Consider the following 21,173-nt stretch of genomic DNA (forward strand, 5'->3'; position numbering starts at 1 on the left):
CAACATTCTACTATGGTGGGCATTTGTGTTGTTTTCATTTTGGGATTATTAAAATAAGGCTGGTAGCAATGTTCTTATCCCTGCTTCTTGATGCATTCACATGTGCATATTTATTGGGCATATACTCAGGAGTACAATGGTTAGATAGATCATAGGCTCTGCATACATTCAACTTTAATAGTATCCAGTATCCAAGCAGTTCTCCGAAGTGATGAGTGATGGCAGCCAGGAGGCAGAGGGAAGCATCTGACCTCCTGATAAAGCAGCCACTGAACAGACAAGGAGTAGGATGAGAATGGCTTCCTCTAGGTCATACCCACCCTGGCAGGGCCTGTGCCAGCTGCCGCATATACACTGACTCTGAGCCCTGCGGCAACCTGTGCTTATCTCACGTAAGGAATTTGAGGCTCTGAACAGGGAAGGAGCCTGTCTGAGCTCGCTCAGCGAGTCAGTGGCCAAGCTGGGTTCTGACCAGGGTCTGACTACAAACCTTTGTGTGTGTGTGGTCTCTGGGCTGGCTCCTATTAATGGAGTTGTCTGAGGACACCAGATGGCAGATCTGAAGGAGCCAAGACCTGGAACTCTGCTGGGGCAGGTGCTAGGGAGATGAACCCAGCACTGATTAGACAGAGTCCAGCAAGAAGGCTAGACAGCAGCAGGTGATAGGTGGTGTCTGTTTGGGAGCCCCTCCTCAAGAAGCCTGTGGCCCACCCTGCAGCAGGTTGTTGGCAGAGGCTGGGCATCAGGCTATATCCCCAGTCAGCATGGGGCCTAGGTAGGAGTTGGGGGCAGAGCTCTGCTTCCTGGAACTTGGGAGCCTGGCTGTTTTAGGATCCCCCGCCCCATGTGCAAGACCTCCACAGCCTCAGGAAGGCAAAGCACAGGGGCTTAGCAAACTCCCATTGGCCTCACTTCCCTCCTCCCACTCCTCCTGCACCTCCTCCCCTTCTATGGACCTTTCTAGTTTCACATTTTTAGTCCCTCTTTTATATCTTGCGCTGTTTAGATTTAAGAAACTCCTTTTACAAAACTTTTTCTAAATAACAGGAGGGAATTTCTGATTATGAAACAAATGCATGAAAATATAGCCTATGAATTCTCCTATGCATACATCAGGGCAGACATGAATTCCCTAGCCCCCCTCCCCCAAGACTGAGATCCCATTGATAATTATTTTTAGTGACCTGTTTTATCATTTCTCAACATATTGTGATGTTTCCAAGTAAAGGGGCATTGTGGCAGAATTGCACAGTACCTGGGGACACAGACTCAACCAGCAGGACGGATTTCAGACTCTGTCTCTGCCATTCAGTTTTGTGACTGAGCAAGTTACTCGTCTCTCTGGGCCATGGTTTCCTGGTTGGTAAGATGAGGGTGATCATAGCACTGACCCTCACAGGCTTGTGAGAACTGAGCGAGGGCAGTCCTCCTGCTCTGGAACATAGTAAATGCTCAGAGAACACCAAGTTTTAGGATGCCTGTTACTCTTAACCTAACGACAGAGCCCGACGTTCTGGCCTTACCTCACGCCCCACATCTTGTAGCTGGATCCCAACCCTGAGTCTTTATTTGGGTCTCCTGGGCCTACTTAGTGTCCTTTCCTGACCCCTGGACCAGTTGGAAGCACTGGTGCCTGAGGTCATCTCCCAAGTGGCATTCAGTGAGATTTCTGAGAGGTTCTTCCCTGGGTTTTCAGTGATATGAGGAAGAAGAAGGATTAGAAAAGAGAAAAAGGAGCAAAGAGAAGACAGAGAAGTGGCTCTGGAAACCTGGATTCAGGTCCTTTTGAGTCTCCATCACTCGTGGGCTTATGCATGATGGAGCCTCATGGTGTCTGAGTCCTGGGTCCCCACAGTTGGTATCTCAGGAAGAGACATGGCCCCCTGGGGAGAACCTTAGCTCAACTTCTTTCATAGGGTCAGGAAGTGTGCCAACCAAGTCATAACCACCCATCTGAGGTGTTGTTAAGACTTGAGGGCACAATTGTGGTTCACTCTGTTCGTTGGCCTTGGGGGTGACCCACTGACTTCCAAGTGTGGATGCAGATGTGGGCTGGAGGCTCAACTCTGAGTGCTGGAATCCACAGGAGATAAACAATTACCGCCGGGCCATGCAGAAGATGGCAGAGGATATCCTGTTGCTGCGGAAACAGGCCAGTGTCCTGGAAGCGGAGAACCGCATGCTGAGGAGCTACCTGAGCCAGGAGGAGATGGGAGAGGAGCAGGACAATGTGGACAAAACCCAGAAGCTGGGTGAGAGCGTGCAGGCCACCAAGGGCGTTCTGGAGTCTGCCTGAGCCCTGGCTCTGGATTTCGGGACAGGGTGACAGGGAACTTTTCCCAAGTGGGCATGCTACTGGACATAGGCTGGTAGGAGCTGGCTAAGCCCTCTCCAGGATGGTAAACAGAGAATCCAATCCTGTCTCAAGCCCCAGGGCTGAAAGACATCTGCCCGCCCCCCAACTATTCTGATTTGAGCTGGGAGATGCCTCCTGCCTGAGCCAGCCACCTCCCCCACCCCCAGTGTTCATGAAGCAGAAACTGCTGTTGAGTGAACTGGACATGAAGAAACTGAGGGACAAGGTGCAGCATCTGCAGAACGAGCTGATTCGAGTGAGCTGGGGCTTGGGGGGCAGAGGGCATGAGGAGCCAAGTGGACGGGATCTAGGGTAGGAGTGTGTCTGGGAGCAGAAGGGAAAAGGGCCTAGAAGGGGGACAGCACAGTGGAGAACTCAGCAGAGGGGCGTGGGATGGACCCTTTAGGCCAAGAGTAACACTTAGGTACCCCTTCTTTCCCCCTTCCCCCTCTTTCCCCCACCTTCAGAAGAATGATCGAGAGAAGGAGCTGCTTCTCCTGTACCAGGCTCAGCAGCCACAAGCTGCACTGCTGAAGCGGTACCAGGACAAGCTGCAGAAGATGAAGGCACTGGAGGAGACTGTGAGGCACCAGGAGAAGGCAGGGACCGGAGGGGCCAGACTGCCAGGGGCCAGCCACAGAGGGATGATGTAGAGCCCCAGACCAGACCAGCCTCTGCACTCTGCCCCGCAGGTGATCGAGAAGATGGAGCGGGTGCTAGAGGACAAGCTTCGGGAGAGGAACGAGCCCCTGCTGAACAGGCTGCAGGGAAAGCCCAGTGTGGGTGAGGCTGCTCCTTGGCTTTCATCCCATCCCTTGAGATCCTGCCTTCCCGGACTTCTCGGTTTCAGGAGCACCTTCCAACTGGGTCACAGGGGGGTACTCCCCTATTCATTCAAGCTCTGAGCACTTCCAGAGGTCCTCTGAGCTCCCTTCTCTTCCCAGGGAGCCCCACAGGACACATAGGGACACAGTGTATAAGCCAGGCTAGAAAGAGGTAGTGGGGCTACCTGGGAAGTTCCCAACTTAACTCCAGGACCCTTCAAATTATTTCCTCATTTCCCATATCTTCAAAGAGTCTGCTTCTACAAAACAAACAAAAAATATTTTGGTTTAATCAATGGTTTGTTTTCTCCATTGATGTTAACCAAAGCCATCTAGAACTGCCATTCGGAGGTGACTCTGATGAGCAAGAGAGAACCAGGTCACACCATTTCAGGCCAGCCCCGGCAGAAGATTTCTCTGAGCCTGTTTGTGTAGCCTCACCAGGGACCCCTGCATGCCCAGCCTGTGTTCAGCTTTCACTGCATAGAGTTTGGACTGGGGGTGTTTCTGAAGACCTTTAGGAAAAAAAAGAAAGTAGGGCCCACATTTCAGGAGCCCTGAGGTTATCCAGGAGTGGGATGAGAGACAAGAAGGCAACCTCGGGAGGGAATCAGCCAGGGCAAAGGCCTAGGGAATGACCATGCCAGAAGCAGAAAAGGGAAGAAAGATAGACGAAGTGTTGCAATAAACCCAGGATAAATGGTAGGGCAGCGGTTAAGGAGAACATTGTGGTCAAAAGCCAAGATGGCCTGAAAGGTGTGGACCTGATTCCACTGGCAGTGGGGAGCCAGAGGAGAGGCAGAATGGAGCAAATGCTGGGGCAGATCAGGCTAGGGACATGGAGGCAGGAAAGCCAATCTCATAAACATCTGTGGCCATTTCACAGCCTTCCCCATGCTCTCAGCTTCTGGCCTTCCCCAGGGTCCTACAGGAGAGAACCAGCCTATTGACCTTTACTCAGCGCTGCTGGCAGAAAACTCAAGGCTGCGCGCAGAGCTGGAAAAGAGCCGCCAACAGTCGGCCCCCATCATTCTGCAGCAGCAGGCCCTGCCGGTAAGAGCTGCTGGCACAGATTTGGCCTGGGCCTGCCTGCACAGGTCACCAGGTGTCCAGCCACTGCTCGGCACAATCCAAGTTGAAGACCAAGACCAGGAGCTAGGCTTCCCAGAGTCTCCGACGTGCCTGGCATCTCCTGGAGTGCCAGTTCTCAGGCCTTGCTCGCTCTTTCTCCTGGGGAACACATGAGTCTGAAAGCTTCACCTCGACCCTTATCTAGCATTCTGGGGGGAAGCAAGCCCCTAACTTGCTCTTGACCCCTGACCCTTTTGGCCACCTGGATGCCTTGCACTTAGACTCCACACAGGTGTCTCAAAACTCTGGTCTAGAGCACTTCCTGGGTTGGTACAGCCTTGGAGAGCCCTTTTCCCCCATCCCAGGTGGACCCCAGGGAGTTGGGAGCAGGAGACCTGGCAGAGAGGCTGCAAGAGACAGATGGCCCAGGCCATTCCAAGTGCACAGAAACCTTGCCCGCACAGGTGGGTGCTCCAAGCCCCAGACATGCCTTGCCCTTGCTCTACTTCTGAGGCTGCTACAGGTGTACCTGCTTTAAGCAAACCAAAGACAGGACATTTGGAATTACAGAAGAGGGGTGGTCCAAAGCACAGGAGAGTTTTTCTCTTTATCTCAGAACTCACAGAAGGTGAGTTCTTTTTGAAAGCACCCGTAATGCATGGGCATCCAGCTGTAGCCACCACCCAGCTCCACAGTGCCTAAGATTGTCCCGTGAGCACGCCCTCAGCGGGCAACTACAATGCTGCAACTTAAAGTGCTGGCAGTGGGGGAGCCTTCGCTTCACAGATTCTTCACTTTGCAAAAAGACTCCTAGTTCAAGATTCCTATCTGTGTGCTCTTTCGTGCATTTTACATTTAAAAATTGATGTGCAAAAACTTTATATACCCAAAATCTGTGAGGAGAGCGGCTGTCATAAAAAGTGTGTGCTGTGTCAGGTCTGAACTTCAGCAGAGGGTTCAGCCCTGGGTCTGAGACTCTGCACTGGGGAGCTGAGGTTGGAACTTGGACCTGGCTGGTTCCTCCCTCATCATCTCCTGGCTACCTGAGCTCACTCAGCCACAGCCCCCAGCTGGGGCCATGTGAGAGTTTCTGCTTTGCCCACAGGATCTCCTTGCCACTACTTCAGACAAGTTTAACCTCCTGGCCAAGCTGGAACGAGCTCAGAGCCGGATCCTGTCCCTGGAAAGCCAGGTAGGTGAGGCACAGGAGTTGATCAGGCTAGAAAGGTTCACACTCGGCCTGTGATGAGGATCAGGTCTCTGTGTGTCTGTCTACAGGGTCAGGGCTCGGTCTATGACCAGAGTCAAGAATCAGTATGCACTCAGGGTCAGGGTTCAATATGTTGTTGGAACTCAAAGAAGGTCCACCTGTGTCTTAACAGACCAGGCTATCACTTGGTCCCTCTCTACCCAACCCTGCCACTCCTGAGGTTTCTTGGGAAGATAACAAGGTCACATTGCCCAGGGCTTTGCTTTCTGCCCAGAGAGTAGGCTGAAGCGCTGGTTGTCACAGATCTCAGGGAGGGGCTCTGCTACCTAGCAGTTCTCCATCTGTCCCTCTCTATGTCGGCAGTTAGAAGACTCAGCTCGACGCTGGGGACGAGAGAAGCAGGACTTGGCCACAAGGCTGCAGGAGCAAGAATACGGCTTGGGGCACCCCTCAAACGCCATCATCACAGACCTGCCGGTGAGTGATCCCTCTGGAGGAGCCCTGGTGTTTGGGCAATGGAGCTGGCAACACCCACCCCAAGTCACTGGGCCTTGAGAAAACCTGTCCAGGTAGGCCATCTTCCCTGTTGGAAGTCAGAGGACCTAGGCTCAGCTTCTACCCTTTTACCAACTGAAGCCCTTGCCTTGTCTTAATTCCCCACTTGTCTGAGGGGAATAGAAAACCCTGCGAAAGCTACCCCCTCCCTGGCAGTGGTGGTAAGAATCAAAGAGGAGATGGCTGTGGATGAACTGTTGCCCACATGGGCACTTCTCAAAAGCTTTGACACTAGCTGTACTTTAGGACTGGATTTGTTCGTGGTCAGAGTAGCTGTGGCTGCCATTCATCTCCATAGTGCCTAAGATTGTTCCATGAGCACACCTTTCTTGGGCAACTGCAATGCTGCAGACCTGCCAGGGAAGGGAGCATGTTACCTGAAACATTGCCAACTTCCCAAGATCAGATAGACTTACTCACAATCTGCCCCTCAAGCTCAGCCTGGACCACCCAGCCCCCAAAGTACTGAGCTATCAGTACTCAGCTCACTTCCAGGTTCCCAGCAAGGCCTGAAAAAATGGGGGACTGGCAGAGAACACAGGGCTACTTTTGAAACTTACCTGCTGAACCTTGTGGACTTGAAGAAATTGGATATGACCTGCTGTGGCTAAATTTGTTTGGAAATCTTTGAGAAATCATGGCCCTCTGAGACATGACTTGCTAGGCGAAATGCACTTAATGGGTAACCCCCACCCAGGGAGACAAGGACAGACTCACCTTACCTTGCTTTGCACAACGCAGAACTCCTCAACCCACTCCAAGGACCACAGGAGACCCTCGAAGCTGGACCCCTTGATGCCCAGTTTGGAGACTAAGCTCAACAAGTCCTCAAACTCGCAGCAGACCTAAGTCCCAGTGGACCTGGATACTGAAGCAGCCTCCCTCTCTGTGTGCTAGGGTGTCTCATCCCCATCCCCTAGAAATGACTTCATTAAATGCTGTGAATCACTGAGCATTTGCATCTTTTCTGGAGCAGGGCAGCCTCGGGGCCCCAGCTTCCTCCTCCCTGACCCCATTCTGGGCCTGGGCCCTCTGCTACAGCACTATAACGTTCTGTTTGTTCTAGAAGCAACCATTGTTGGAGAACCAAAGGCCATAGTGGACCCAGGAGGGTGGGGAGAAAAGTCCTTCCAAAGCAGGAGCCAAGGAGACAAACTCCTTCCAGACCTCTGGAAGAAGTGAGACCACCAGAGGCCAACTCTATTGTGAGATATAAGAGAGGCTGAAACTTTCCACCTGCCCCCAAACATCTATTGTACTTGAAATGTCTTCTTTCAAGTTTGTTTTTCTGTTTCTAGGGAAGAAAAAGACTTGAAGCCTGCCTGTGGGGATCAGTTACATGTTAGTGTGACATACCCTTATCATCCAGAGCTAGGCTTGTTAAGGGTGTGGTTCTGGGCAAAGATATGCTAACAGCCAACTTCAGCTTCTGTAATCTGCTTGCTCGTTTGATGTTAACTAGGGTGTGTTTAATCTGTTTGTTTGATGTTAAACCAGGGTGTGGTTCTAGGCTTTATGAGCTGCCTCTTTTGGGAGCTCAGGACTGATCTCCTCTAATCCTGTATGGTAGAGAGTTAGTCGGGGGGCCGGCTAATAAAGGCTCATAATTAATCTCAATTGGCTCCGTGGGTCTTAGAATAGTTCGCGCCATAACAGGCTGAGCCTGCCATGTTGTATTCAGTGTAGCCGGGGACAGGAAAGCCGATGGGACTAGGGGAAGGAGTCTTTCACAGAGAGTCAGAAGCCCTGGGTCCTAGCTACAAGCATTCTGTATGACCTTGGATGACTCGAGCAACCTCTCTAAGCTTCAGTTTCCTCATATATTCCATGTAGAGCTTGACCTCTTTGATGCTAAGTCCCTTTTCAGTTCTAACATGTCTGAGTCAAATATGACTCAAGCCAGGAGATGAGAAAGGAGAGAGAAAGCAGGAAAGAGAGAGAAAGACAGCAAGGAAGAAGACTGTGATGGGGAAGAGCAGAAAGTCTCCAAGAGTGGACTCAGGACCTGCAGATCCTGATAGAAGACTTCAAGCTATCTGGACTGCTGTCCGGAACAGGACTAGCTCCCCTGTATGCCTGCAGGACTCAGACTCAGGTAGTCGAGGGCCAGGAAGGATCAGGTACCTGGTCAGTTCAGAAGTTATAGAACTCATAGGGAGTGAAGGGGACCAAAATTGGGACCAGACTCAGGCAGTTCAAATAATGGACCAAAGAATCTTCTGCAGTCTCCTTGCCTACTGCCCAGAGCTTAGACAAATGAGCATGTCCCCCTCGAGCAGGAAGCCGAGGCCTGGGGAAACCCAGAGAAGGGTCAGGTGGGGTAGAGGAAGCATACTGGCCTTTTTCCCCCAGGGTTGGCCACCTCACACCAGCCCCTCACACACAAACCTCAGCTCTGGCTGTGCCCGAGACTCTAGCTGGACCTTGGCATTCCCACTCAGGGTTCAGCCAAGCAGAGCCCCGCACGAGCCTCACCCTTGATAGGTGGGCCTGCTCCAGAAGCCATGATTGGCCCATACCTCTCAGATCTCCCTGTTCTCTCAGCAGAGCTCCACCAGGTCCTCTGTCCCAACACCGCTGGCTCCAGCACAGTAGCAAGAGCCTTCCATCCCCTCTGCCTTGCCCGCAGCCCCAGGAAGCATGGGGCTTGATCCCGCTGGCTCCTGAGCTGCCATTGGTGGGTGGAACCCAGCAGAAATGGCTTTGCGTGTGGCTACCTTGGGTCTCCCACTCATGCTCAGATCCAACTGTGGACCCAGGTCAGAAAGCATCTTCACAGGAGTGATGGATACCATAGGGGCAAGAGGGACATTAAAACACTACACATAGTTCAGCTCTTTATTGCCTTCATGGGTGGGTGAAGAGAGGCAAGAGGTGGGTGAAAGAGTAGTGCCTCAGCTGAGCTGGGTCAGAAGGGAGCAGGGGTAGGGGGTTACTGAGGAATAAGGATGCAGACACTTACATGGGCCCCACCCCTCGGGCCTCCCTCCCACACCACCTTCTCTGATCATGCTGGGGGTGGGTCCTGGGTAAAAGGTCGGAAGGTGAAGAAAATGGGCTGGTCAGGCATCAGGATGAGGTTGAACATTGTGCCCACGTCATTGAGATGCTGGATTTCAACTCTGAAATTCTCCAGAATCTGAGAAAGAGGGGTGGTGGACTTAGGGGAAAAGTGGGGAGGGCCTGTCTCCCCTGAGCCAGGCTCATTCACCTGTTGAGCAATGCCTGTTGAGTGTGATTTGAGGAGCTCTAAGAGGTCAGTTCAGAAGTTATAGAACTCATAGGGAGTGAAGGGGACCAAAATTGGGACCAGACTCAGGCAGTTCAAATAATGGACCAAAGAATCTTAGAGGTCCATGCCAGCTCCTACTTAACCCTGCAGAGCGCCTGAAAACACACCACTAGTACTGTTCCCTTGATTCAGGCTTTCACTTCACTTTCTACAAAACTTTATCCCACTCTACCCTCATCACATCACCCCTGTAGAGGAACAGATGGCTGGAGACACCAATAGGAGATAAGTGGATTAGCCTAAAAAAGGAGGCAGCAGGGAATATTGGGGGAGGGCTCTGGACAGTGATGGCCCATGCCTTCATCAAGGCCGGGGCCACCCAGGGTTCTCGGATGCTCCCAGGCTAGACTCACATGGATGAGGAAGAGGGTCATCTCAACCTCTGCGATCCTCCGGCCCAGGCACTGCCGAATTCCCCAGCCGAAGCCCAGGTGGCGGAAGTGGGTGAGGTCTTTGTTTTTACCCAGCCATCGAGTGGGGTCAAATTTGCTGGGATTGAGGAAGAAGTTGGGGTCTCGGCCCAAGGTATAAGTAGACACCTGTACCAATGTCTGGGGACAAGGTCAGCAGAGGTCTGAGTAGACCTCATTTCTTCACAGTCTAGAGCATAACCCAGCTTCCCCACTCCCGCTCCCCAGCTTGGCTGCTCAGCTCTCCAGCACAGACACTGCCTACTGTGTGACCTTGAACAAGACCCCACCCCTCCCTGAGCCTCACTCAACAAGCATTACTGACGCCATTAGGGCAGGGATGGCCTAAGGGATTGTCCTGCCCTTTCCTCAGCACCAAAGGGTCCTGAGACCCAGGTAGCCTGTAGGGTCTCCCTAGGAACCCTGGGATCCAGCAACAGTCCAGAGGTCATCACCCACTGTGACTACTACCTTTGCCCTTCATTCAAACTTTGCTGCTGCCAAGGACTCACCAGCCAGCTCCAGGAAGAGAGGCGGTACAGAAGCTCCATCGCCACCATCTGCAGTCTGCCCCCAACCTCTGTTTGACTGACGGAGCCTGCAGCCCTCCTGCCACACTTACCTTGGCGGGAATCATATAATCTTGTAGAACCAAGTCATTTACTAGGTATCTCTGCAGGGTCACGGAGATGGGGTGGAGTCTGTCAGAGGAAGGCATTCAGAAGTTAATGCCCAGAGGCCAGGACAAAGCGCCCCAACCCCCACATCATCTCAGCCCCAGCTGCAGCAACGGCAGAGCGGATCTGGAGGCAGGACCCTGACTCTATCCCTCCTCCCCATTCTGAGCTGTCTTTCCAGGATTCTCACTTCCTGCTACCAATCTCCTCCTTGTAACCCTGTCCCCAGGCACCACGCTGGCCCTGCCCAGGATTTGGGCAGGCATAGGTGGGTGCAGGCTTGCCTCAATGTCTCCTTGATGCTAGCTTTTAGGAGTGGGACCAACTGCAGCATCCTGTTCATGTCTTCCCCGGCCTGGCGCCGGGCAGCCAGAACCTCCTCCCGCAGCATCTCCTGCACCGTCAGGCTGCGTGCCATCTCGTACAAGTGCCACTGCAACGTCATGGATGTCTGGCAGAGAGTATCGGGGTGCAAAAGACCAGAAGGGCCTGTCACTCCTGAGGCACTTAGACCCATGCTAAATTTTCATTTCCAAGAACCTCTCCCCACTCTTGTCCTAGTATCATCAGCAAAAGCAACTGTCCAAGAAGCCTTTCTCCCACCCAGGTGGGAATGTTGGGGACAGCACATGTCCCAGCCCTCATCCCTCATATCACCAGAGTCCACCATCTCCCCAGCCAGTAGAGGGCACCCATACAGCCAATGCCTTCTTCTAAAGGACTGCAGAGGCCTTCGTAGATCAAAGCCCACTTCTGTCAGATTGTCCTCTGACTGAGTGACGTTCCTTTTGTTTTTGTTTTCGTTTTGTTTTGTTTTTTAAAAATACAGCACCTGGTATTCCTAGGTGGTACTAACCAGGCCTGACCCTGCTTAGCTTCTGAGATCAGACAGACATTCCTTTAGAAATGCCAGTTGAACAAGCAACCCTGTCCCTAACAGAACGTTCCCAAGCCATAACATTTTATCTATAACAGCAAAGCAAAAAGGAAGGCTCACAGGTACAAAATGAGAACAATCAGACCTGGTTCCTGTCCATGTTGTAGTTAGCATGTGGTATATACTGATTAACCAGCTAATCTCAATATTAGCAGGGTGTTGTGACTGTTAGCCCTTCATCAAGCCTCACTGTCCCAGATTCCTCCATGGCAGGACCCCAGGCTGGCACAGCCCTCCTTCCTAGGGCTACTACACAGGTTGTCGCATATTATCTTACCAAGGATCACATTTTTGTCCAAGAGGTTAAGACATTCTCCTTGTTCCTTCCAGAAGGAGCAATTATGAAAAAGTGCTACTCAGTCACTTCCCAGTTTGAAATCCTTGCCTGGCTTCGCATATCCTCCAGATCAAATCCAGAGGCTCTGGCCTGACCTATGGAAACCCCCAACACCTGCCTGCTACTCCCAGCTCCATCACCACCTGTCTCCAACATGCACCTAATGCTCTAGCTGCAGTGAGCCACATGCAGCTTCTGAAGCCCAGAAATTCTTCCTCACGGTTTCCTCTTCCCAGAATTCCCTTCCCAGCCTAGGAAGCCAATCAAGACTCAGATCAAACGTATGTATTTGTTTCACTACCTACAAGGCCCAACAGAGTGGCTACTCAGGAAATACTTATTTATTAAAGTAGTCAAATAAGTTACTAGCTGTGTGATCTTAACTAAGTTATTTAACCTCCTGTTCCCCAGTTTCCTCATCTGAAAAAGGAGGATAATAGTAACATACCTCATAGTTTTGTTTGTGAATACTAAATGCATTAATACATGTGAAAAGCTTAGAACTTTGCCTGCCATATAGTATGTGCTCAATAAATGTTACCTAACAATAAGAGCTGCTTTGGTGCAGGTGAACATTTTTTGGAGATTTACGCAGAACTGGCAATGAACTATGTTTGAAATACGCTCAACGCCTCCATCTGCAGCCTGTCACAGGGACTGAAAGTCCTTCGTCAGAGCACAACATAAATGAGATACCTAGGAAATAGAGTTATTCACCCAGGAGACTTTGACATAAGCTTCTCCCTAGTCCTGAAATACTATTCCTCTTCTCTCCTCCTGGCGACAGTATTCAAGACACAGGTTGAATTTTCGCTCCTCTATAGAGCACTCTTCCTGTCCTGCAAGGTCATATTAGTCTCTTCCAGTATTGTCAGTGCCCGGTGCAGACCTGCTCACCCTGCCCCATAACACGGTGTGGTGGTCATCGGTGCACATGCTGCCTGCGTGTTATGGGCTGAATTGTTTCCCCAAAATTCATGTTGAATTCCTAACCCCCAGTACCTCACCATGTGCCTATATTTGGAGATAAGGTGTTTAAAGAGGTAATAAGGTAAAATGAGGTCACTAGGGTGGGCCCTAATCTAATAGGACAGATATCCTTATAGGAAGAGGAGATTAGGACACAGACACACACAGAGGGAAGACCCTGTAAAGACTTAGGAAGAAGACGGCATCTACACACCAAGGAGAGGGGCCTCAGAAGGAACCAGCCCTGTTGACACCTTCATCTTGGACTTCCAGCTCCATAATTGTTGAGAAAATTAAATGTCTATCTATTGTTTAAGCTACCCCATGTGTGGTACTTTGTTATGGCAGCCCTAGCAAACTAATATACTACTCTTCTCTGAGCCATTTGAAATATTTGGGGTCTACTGTGTGCATCTTTATTGTCTCAGTTCCTGAAATCATAACCAATAATCAATAAACACTAAATAAATAACCCTCCCTATCACATTAGCATGAGAAAGAGAAAGGGATGGTACACAGAAAGATAGGTTTTGACGTTCAAGAGAACTTTCTGTGGTATTGTGCTGCCTGCGGACAGGGCCTGAGGCTCCGGAGACACCACAGAAGATGCCCATCTGCTCTGCTCTCAGGAGCACCATGGGGGAGGATGAAAGACATAAAAAGATCCTAGAAGAGAGAATGCAGGGTAAATTCCACTGACTCCCAGCTTTTCTGAGTTCCTGCCAGCCTTCCTAAATCCAGTGAGCTGTGTCCCCTACCGGTGACTGAAAGGCTTCTCCTTTAAAGACTCCACACAGAACCAGGGCCCACGACACCCATGCCTAGTCACCCTCTTCTCAAAGGCAAGGAAAAAATGGTGGACCAGCCACAAGGCATGCTCCACGGGCAACTGACTTGACCTTACCCTCCCAGGAGATGAATATTTAGGAAATGAAGTCCACAGAGGGAGATCTACCCCATGTGGGCAAGGTTTCCGATGAGGCAAGCTGGCGGGGGAAGGGGCACAAGAGCACACCTCACCGTGTCCACACCCCCAGCCAACAACTCCGTAATATTGGCCTTGATGTCCTCGAAGAGCAGCTTGTTGTTTTCCAGGAGGCGGTAGAGGATGCCCGGGTAAATGTCGTTGAAGTCTTTTTTCTGTCTGAGGTCCAAAGAGAAGTTCTGGATATATTTTTCAGCTGTGTGGCAGGAAAGAGGAAAGAAAACAATAGTCTCTCTAGGTGGGAAGGAAGGAACAGGCTCTTAGCGAGAGATAGACTTGGGGATTCTGGATCCCTGTGCTTTCTAGGCTGCCATTTTATTGAACACATACTGTCTGCTAAGCCTTTCTTATCTGATTCTTCATTTAATTCTTGACCACAGCTCTATGGGGTAAGTGATATCCCCATTTTACAGGTAAGGAAACAGAAGTCCACAGAGTAGTGACTTGCCCAAGGTCAGGTGGGTGTTGGGCAGAGGTGGGATTTGACTCCAGGTCTGGCATCCCCAATCAGCTTTCTCTATGCTACTTTACTAATCTCTCTTGCCCAAGTCCCAATCTGTCACCAAGCACAGCCAGGTCTGAAACGCTAGTCCTTAACTCATGTTGGGGATCATGGGTACCTTGAAAGAATATGATGGACACCTTTGATCTTATTCTTCATAAAAATTTAATCACCAACAGCTGGCCTTCAACTCACCATCTCGGAGCTTCCGGGCCCTTCCTGATGCCCATCCCTGCCCATCAGAGGGTGGGTTTCCTACATGGCAACTCAGTTGTCCATGGACATAACTTGGAACAAAGAGGCAGGCTTCTTTTTTGTTTCCAGCTGTGTCTTTCTTGCTCTCTCTCTCTCTGCCTACCCAGGCCTGGGTTTCCTACCCACTAAGGTAGACAGGGCTCTCCGGGCCCCCAGACTGAGCTGCCTAGGGTACAGCCAGAGAAATCCTCACCTCTACTGAAAATCACGTCCCATGCGGCCGCATGATCCCGCCACGTCTTGGTCTTGAACAAACGGAACAGGTCTGGGGGGAGCATGAGCATGGGGACGCTGGTGTGGAACATCTGGTAAACGGCGTCAATGAACTGCTGGGACTCAGGGTCCACTATCTCCTCCAGCATCCCTAAACGCTCTCCAAATATGACATTGGTGATAGCTGCAGGGATAGGCACAGGCTGAAGAGTCCTTTATAATCTGAACATCCGAGAACCTAAGCTCCCAGGAACTCCACATCCACCTCCACCAACACATAGGATCTCATGCACCTGACTTCAGTCTCCTTCAGTAAAAAAACTGAGGCCTGAGGTCCATGGCGCTTAAACTGCAACCATTTAGGTCCTTCAGAGTGTCAAGTGGAAGATCTCAAAAGGGATCATTTGGGTTGGGAATCGGTCTCCAGCAGAGCTGGAAGCGGGTCCAGGCGGAGATGAAACTGTTCTACCCACCCTTCCACCAGCACCCCAAGCATCCAGGCTTTTCTCCTGGGAAGAGAGATTTCTCATCTATAATTGACCTAATTGGCTAAATACTTCCTGAAACAGGCCAAATGGGAGACTTGGAGACATAAAGCCCTGGTAATTGGCCATCCAGGACCCACTCTGCCTGGACCTAAGAAGTCACAACAACCCCAACTTTTTCCCACCTGTGGGGTTGGGAATTTGAATGCTGTTTCATACCAAACTCTCATACCAGATCTCCTGCAGTGATCACATGATCTCCATCAAGCCATAGATCTTTTGCATGTGCTGTTTCCTCTGCCTCTACTGCCTGACCTCTTTGCCCTACCTAAATAACTCCTACCCATCCTTGAACATCCAATTCAAATTAGCCACCCAGCCTGCAAAGATCTATGACCCAGGAGAGATTTGCAGAGTGGAGGACTGAACCACACTCTGGGTTTTGGATAGTGGCAATGGAGACCTACATTTTGGAGACTCTTGCCTCCATAGCATGAATGCCAGATGAGAGTGTGCAGCTCCCCCGGGTAGCTGATGGCACAGGGTGTGTTCAACAGCTCATCCCAAAAGCCAGTCCCAACTCTTCTTCAGATGGGACTCTGGGTTCTCCCACCCCCAAGACCATTGCCAGGTAGGTACAAGCCTCTTACACTCAAAGGCAAAGCGAAACAAGTCATTACTGAAGTCCCCTGAGAACTTTCCAGAGCCCTGCTGCTCGATGCGCCTGTGCAGGATGCTGACGAAGTCCCGGGACACTGGGTCCAGCAGGGAGACGAAGTTCTTCATGGCTTCTGGAGCCATCACCTCCGGGTTTAGGGCCAGCCGGTCTTTTTTCCAGGCTCCTGACTTCCTGAGGAAACACAGGCCCTCGGGCCCTCATGGTCAAAAATTCCAGCCTCCGCAAACACAGAGGGAGCTGACTGGGCTCTCCCAGGAGGTTGAGCCAGGTTCAGAGTCCAGCACTCACATCTACCTGCCCTCACCTCCTCCCAACACTCTCTTTCTCACACCAGCTCCCTGCTGCTGTGGGGCCTGAGGGAGGAGACAGGAAGAAAGCGATGAAGGAAAACAAAACCTGACCACCCACCCCTGCTGCTGCAAGCCAAGAACTCGGTCTTAGAAACTTTAAGTCTCTTTCAAGGCCCCTAGTCTTTGCCTGAGTTGCAAGTATTCCTTCCTCTCACTTCCCCTTCCTCCTGGCCAGTGCTTGCTTACCTCCTGCCATTTGAAGACCCCATATGTTACCTTCTCTGATCCCTGCACAGACACAACTGACCAACCTCTCCACTGCACCCCTGGTGTATCCCATTATTCATGTTGGTGGAGAATCTCAGGTACCCAGAATTGGATTAATGATAAACCTCAGTTCTTACTATGCCCACCTGGTACTCCCTGGCTAAGGGGACTGTCAACCCAATTCCTTTGTTTGCTTTTGTATATATTTTTATCTGATTGACATATATTTCTAAAACATACTTCTTAAAATGTATGCTTATTTTCAGCTTCTTAAAAGAAGCTGTCATGCCTTGGGGGATTTGCTTTTTTCACTCAATTTTATCTAAATATGATCTGTATTGTGAGTCACTCAGTTTGTTCATTTGGAGTGGTATATGCCACCACTCACCCATTCATGCTCCTGTTGGGCATTAAGTTGTTTCTGGGTTTTTGCGCTTTTGAATGGCACTGTTGCCAACATTCCAGTACCTTCCTCCTCAGGCGGGCTGTTTTATGGAGTATATCCCTGAAAACAGAACTACTGCATCATAGGTATGTGAGTATTCAACTAGGAGGTAGTGTTCAACCATTTTCTAACGTGATAGCACCAGTTTTCACTCCCACTCACAATCTATGAGAGTTCTAGTTGATCCATATCCTCACCAACACTTGATAGGCTCACATTTTAAAGTTGTGATGAGCAATTTAGTGGAAACCAGTATCCCCTACATCTAAATATGCCAATTTATCTTATGTTTTACTGTCCCTTTAGACTGTGAGGAACTCGCGGTGGCAGGGCCCTGCCCTACTTGTCATTAGTCCTTGTACTTAGTACAAGGCCTGGCACATAGTAGGTGCTCAATAAGATGGGACTTAATGAATGAACCAATGAGAACTTTGCAAAGTCTTTACTCATTCAGATCTTCAGCCTAACCATGCCCCTGATGGTTGGCACAGCTGTTTACCATCATCATCATCTGTTTTAGGGAGGCAGAAAGATGATAGGCATTTTCCTAAAGGCCCCAGATAGAAAAGGCAGGGTAAATGTGGCTCCAGCTCCTCACCCCAGCCTTTGTCTTCACCACAGCTGCCTATCATCTCTCTCTGCCCCTGAGAAATGACCCAGTACTCACTTGAATAAGACTCCGATGGGTCTCTGGTAATGCTGGTGATAGGCAACCCAGGGCGGGATGAAATATCGTTCTGGTGTGGAACCCTCATACTTAAAAAGAATGGCTATGTCCTCAGGGTCAACGATAAAAACCGACTCCATGGTGCCAAGCTTCTCCCTGGAGGGAAGAAGAAGAGGGCCTATGATGTAAGGGTTCAAGGAGAGCCGTGCAGACCCTGCGCAATCAGGACAGGAGTCTCGACTCGTTTGTAACCACCTCATGGCTGAGAGCGCAGAGCAGATGGGCCTAGAAGTGGATCTTGTTTCTACAGCCTTCTCACTGGCTCTCACTCCCTCTGAGTCTCATTCCTCTTTCATAAAACTGAGAAAAATACAATGCCTATTTCACGGGGTTGCCAAAGGATAAGATGATCTAAAGTCTATGGATATGACTCCTATGAGGCATTCTATAAGTGACAGATTTACGCTCCTCATATTATCACATTGGCTGCTGCTGCACCACAGCATGTCCCCTAGGACCAGCCCCGCCCCCACCCCAGCCTTCCATGGACTATCAAGTCCTCCATCCCATGCCACTCCCATGCTCACTCTTCCTGTGTGTTCATACCCTCGGCACTCTCTCAACCACTACGTAGCTCAGAAATAGCACCTTCATGTCAGGAGTGACCCTGTACTGGAATGACGGCATGTAGCTTGCTAGGCAGGTCATACCCTGGGCCAGTCAATCCTTCCTAGACTCCAGGATTAAAATTCTGGGAGTGGCCACCTTGTCTCCGAGAGTCAAAGGTCTGACAAAGCACTTTGTCTCTATTAAAATAACACTGCCCCAGGTACAGATTGTTGAAGTAAGAAATGTCCAAACCTGTAGAGAATTTTTATAAGAGTTTATTTGAGCCCAAACTGAGGACAGTTGCTAAGAAATAAGATCTAAAATGCTCTGGATAACAAGTTTTGCAGTTTCTTTTATGCATTTGAAATTACAGAGGGAATCTCCCCATTCTCCCTCCCCCTCCCATCTCCTCCTTACCCCTTTCCTCCCTCCCCGCTTTCCTCCCTCTCTGAAAGATGAGGGGGGAGAAAAGAGAAGGGAGGAGGAGGAGAAGGGAGGAGCACTGCTCAACCACTGACCTATAAACCCTGGGCCTACTTTCCCAAATCTCCCAGAAAATCCTCTCATTGTTTTTCTAGTTACCACATGTCCTCGCACCACTAGCTCCATAACCCTACCCTGGAGCAAAGTCCTTGAACTGCTATTATTATTATCAATTCCACTTCTGGGAATCTAGCCCAAGGTAATGATCTGACAGGGGACAATGATGCCTAATAGATGAGGAGGTTCATTATTATGGTGTCAGGTCTAATAGCAAGAAAACCCAGAGTGGGCTAAATGTCCACTTTAAAGAACTGGCTAAAAAAAATATGGTTTATCCATGTTACCAACTTCAATGCTGCTTTTTAAAATTACACTAAAGAGAGAAAAGAGGAAAGAAGTCCTCAATATATGCCGTGAGACAATACCAAACAGTATATATAATATATTCACATTCCTAACTGTACATAAATATTACCAAAATTGAGATTGTATCTAGTTTCAGTTTTCATTTGTGTTGTCTGTATTCTCCAAATTGCTCTATAAATATGAACAGTAACAGCCTTTGTATTAAAAAAAAAAAAAACTATGAAAGTTATATTCTAAATTCTTTGCATTTATTCAGAATTTTATCATTTCCAGGTTATATGTTAGAATATAATGATGACACGTTGAACTAGAAGTCAGACAGTCGGAGTTCCAGCCCTGCCTTTGCCCTGAGGAGCTGTATGACCTTGGCAAGATTCTTCCCTCTGGGCCTTAATTTTCCCATCTATAAAACAAGGATTATAACACCAACTTTGAGAGCATGCTACAAAGCTCAAATGAAAGTGATTCAGAAAACAGAAAGCAGGGGACTAGGAAGCAGGGACTAGCGAGAGATCACTGAAGTGAGGTTGGGGACAGAGGCACTGACAAGCCTAGGGGCCAGGGAGAGAGAGAGAAGAAAGAGGAGAGACTGGGAACAACCTTCCTCCAAGCATGCTCAGCCTGCGGCCTCCCGGCCTCCAACCAGCTGTGAAAAGGCACTTGAGACTTCAAAAGGAGTTGTGGGAGGAAGTGAGCAGCTGGACCCCTACACAAACAAGCCAGCCCTCCTGCCCCTACCCAACCCAGCCAGTCAGCCAACACGTACAAAGACGCCCTTTTCCCATCTTGATCATTTCATTCAAAGTAAAATGCACTGTTCCTCCTGATATTCTGGCCCTGCCCCAACTACCACCTTCTATACCTCCCACCCTCCTCAACTATGTTCTCAGAAAAAGAACCCAGGTGTGCCGCCCACCATAGAAACTGCTAAACCAGAACAAGCAAGGCCTACCACCGAGGGCAGCCCGCAGATACTTGTGCCTATTCCCCACTGCAAGGGAGTGGCAGTGCTCGGAGGCTAAAAGACTAAAGCCCCTTCTTCCTGGCAGGAAGCAAAGGCAGATGCTTGGGGAAGAAAAGCTCTAGCCACCCAAGTGAAAGAGACAAAATCAGCTGCTCCAGAGCTGCACAGGGCTGAAGGGTAAGGCCAGCACTCTAGGAGGACAGGGATCTAGCTGGGTGACCAGGGCAAGAATTCTAGCCTCTCTGAGCTTGAGTATCTTCTAATGATGGGGATGATAAATGTACCTTCCAAGAGGTCCTGAAGATAATGGATGTAGGGAGGCAGTTAACAGGGCTTCTTCTCTTATCAACCTCCCACTACCCCGCATAAAGTTTCAGAGGGTGTAGGAACTGAACCCACTGTTTGGAAGCCTTATCTCCTGCCACCATCCTCAGGCAAGGAATAGATAAAGTCAGAATGTGGACAACAGCCTGCAGTGGGCAAACAGACCATTTGGGGAGCAGGAAGCACAGCAGGGCTGCTCAGGCCCTTCTACCTCCCTATCCTACCAGCTCCCACTCTCTGCCAGGCTTACCTGTAAATAGGGCCGTATTTCTGGAAGTTCTGGAATTGGTGGTGGTGGAAATTCTGTGAACCCTTCTCTCTCCAGAAACGGTACAGATTTAGCCAGCCGTTGTCACCAGGAGAGGGTATCTCACTGAAAGGGCGAGGGACTCGAGTGGAAATGCGGGCTCCCTCTCTAGTGGGCACCCTGAGATGCCATGGGCCCTCCTGTGGGGCACTCAAGAGGGGCTGGCAGCCTTTGACCAAGACTGAGCGCAAAGGAAGCCCCCGGGCCAGCATTCTGTCCACACGACACCCACTGCAGCAAAGCCTGACAGGGGACTCTGGCCCTGAGCTCCTGCAGCCAGATTATAACTGCCAGCTCAAGGTTAAGGGAGAAGTTGACACAGCGGTCAACTGCCCTCCCCCTTCTGTTGGCTCCCGTCCCCACACAACCCCTCCCAGACTAGGGTACCAAGGCTCAGTCTGGAATTTCTGCAACCAGAGAGGCTTTCCAAAGCACAAGGAGGACCCTCTGTCTCTGTCCTCAGTGCCAGCCCCAGCAGATCCCTGAGATGATACAGAAATGGTACAGATTTGTGCTTTTCTTTTACTGGGGCGTCCTGATGACCCCTTCAGTGGGACCCAGCTGCTGGCAAACATCCATCAGGATGTACCAACACCTTGGGTTTGGGGTTCATAAGGAGGGGACTGAGAAGAGGTTGGAGTCACCTTGCAGCTTTGGGACAGCATATATCTTAATTACAACCCTATTATTTATA

The 21,173-nt window shown here is 50.2% G+C and overlaps 2 protein-coding genes across 3 annotated transcripts in view; one reads left to right on the forward strand and one right to left on the reverse strand.

Annotated features, from left to right (window-relative positions):
* CCDC33 (coiled-coil domain containing 33) overlaps window positions 1–8,682 on the forward strand; it is a 101,411-nt gene extending 92,729 nt beyond the window's left edge. The window contains 8 exon segments of the mRNA XM_011382148.2: window positions 2,087–2,252; window positions 2,524–2,612; window positions 2,824–2,955; window positions 3,049–3,139; window positions 4,067–4,233; window positions 5,357–5,443; window positions 5,825–5,938; window positions 6,758–8,682. Of these exon segments, the coding sequence (XP_011380450.1) occupies window positions 2,087–2,252; window positions 2,524–2,612; window positions 2,824–2,955; window positions 3,049–3,139; window positions 4,067–4,233; window positions 5,357–5,443; window positions 5,825–5,938; window positions 6,758–6,865 (954 nt within the window). The 3' untranslated portion in view covers window positions 6,866–8,682.
* A 158-nt stretch (window positions 8,683–8,840) lies between these two features.
* LOC105306828 (cholesterol side-chain cleavage enzyme, mitochondrial) lies at window positions 8,841–20,781 on the reverse strand. Of its 2 annotated transcripts, XM_011382062.2 has the most exons (9): window positions 20,423–20,780; window positions 17,427–17,582; window positions 15,729–15,928; window positions 14,574–14,777; window positions 13,659–13,819; window positions 10,680–10,846; window positions 10,341–10,419; window positions 9,662–9,859; window positions 8,841–9,155 (listed from the first exon to the last, which is right to left on the reverse strand). In XM_011382062.2, exons 1-9 carry the CDS (start codon window positions 20,689–20,691, stop codon window positions 9,024–9,026), a joined length of 1,566 nt encoding a protein of 521 aa, XP_011380364.1. In that variant the 5' UTR covers window positions 20,692–20,780; the 3' UTR covers window positions 8,841–9,023. The 2 variants fall into 2 exon arrangements, with proteins under 2 accessions (XP_011380364.1, XP_011380365.1); XM_011382063.2 differs by lacking the exon at window positions 14,574–14,777 and having other exon boundaries at window positions 20,423–20,781.
* Between the last annotated feature and the right edge of the window lie 392 nt (window positions 20,782–21,173).

Source organism: Pteropus vampyrus, unplaced genomic scaffold (genome assembly GCF_000151845.1).
Source record: "Pteropus vampyrus isolate Shadow unplaced genomic scaffold, Pvam_2.0 Scaffold462, whole genome shotgun sequence".
NCBI lineage: Eukaryota > Metazoa > Chordata > Mammalia > Chiroptera > Pteropodidae > Pteropus > Pteropus vampyrus.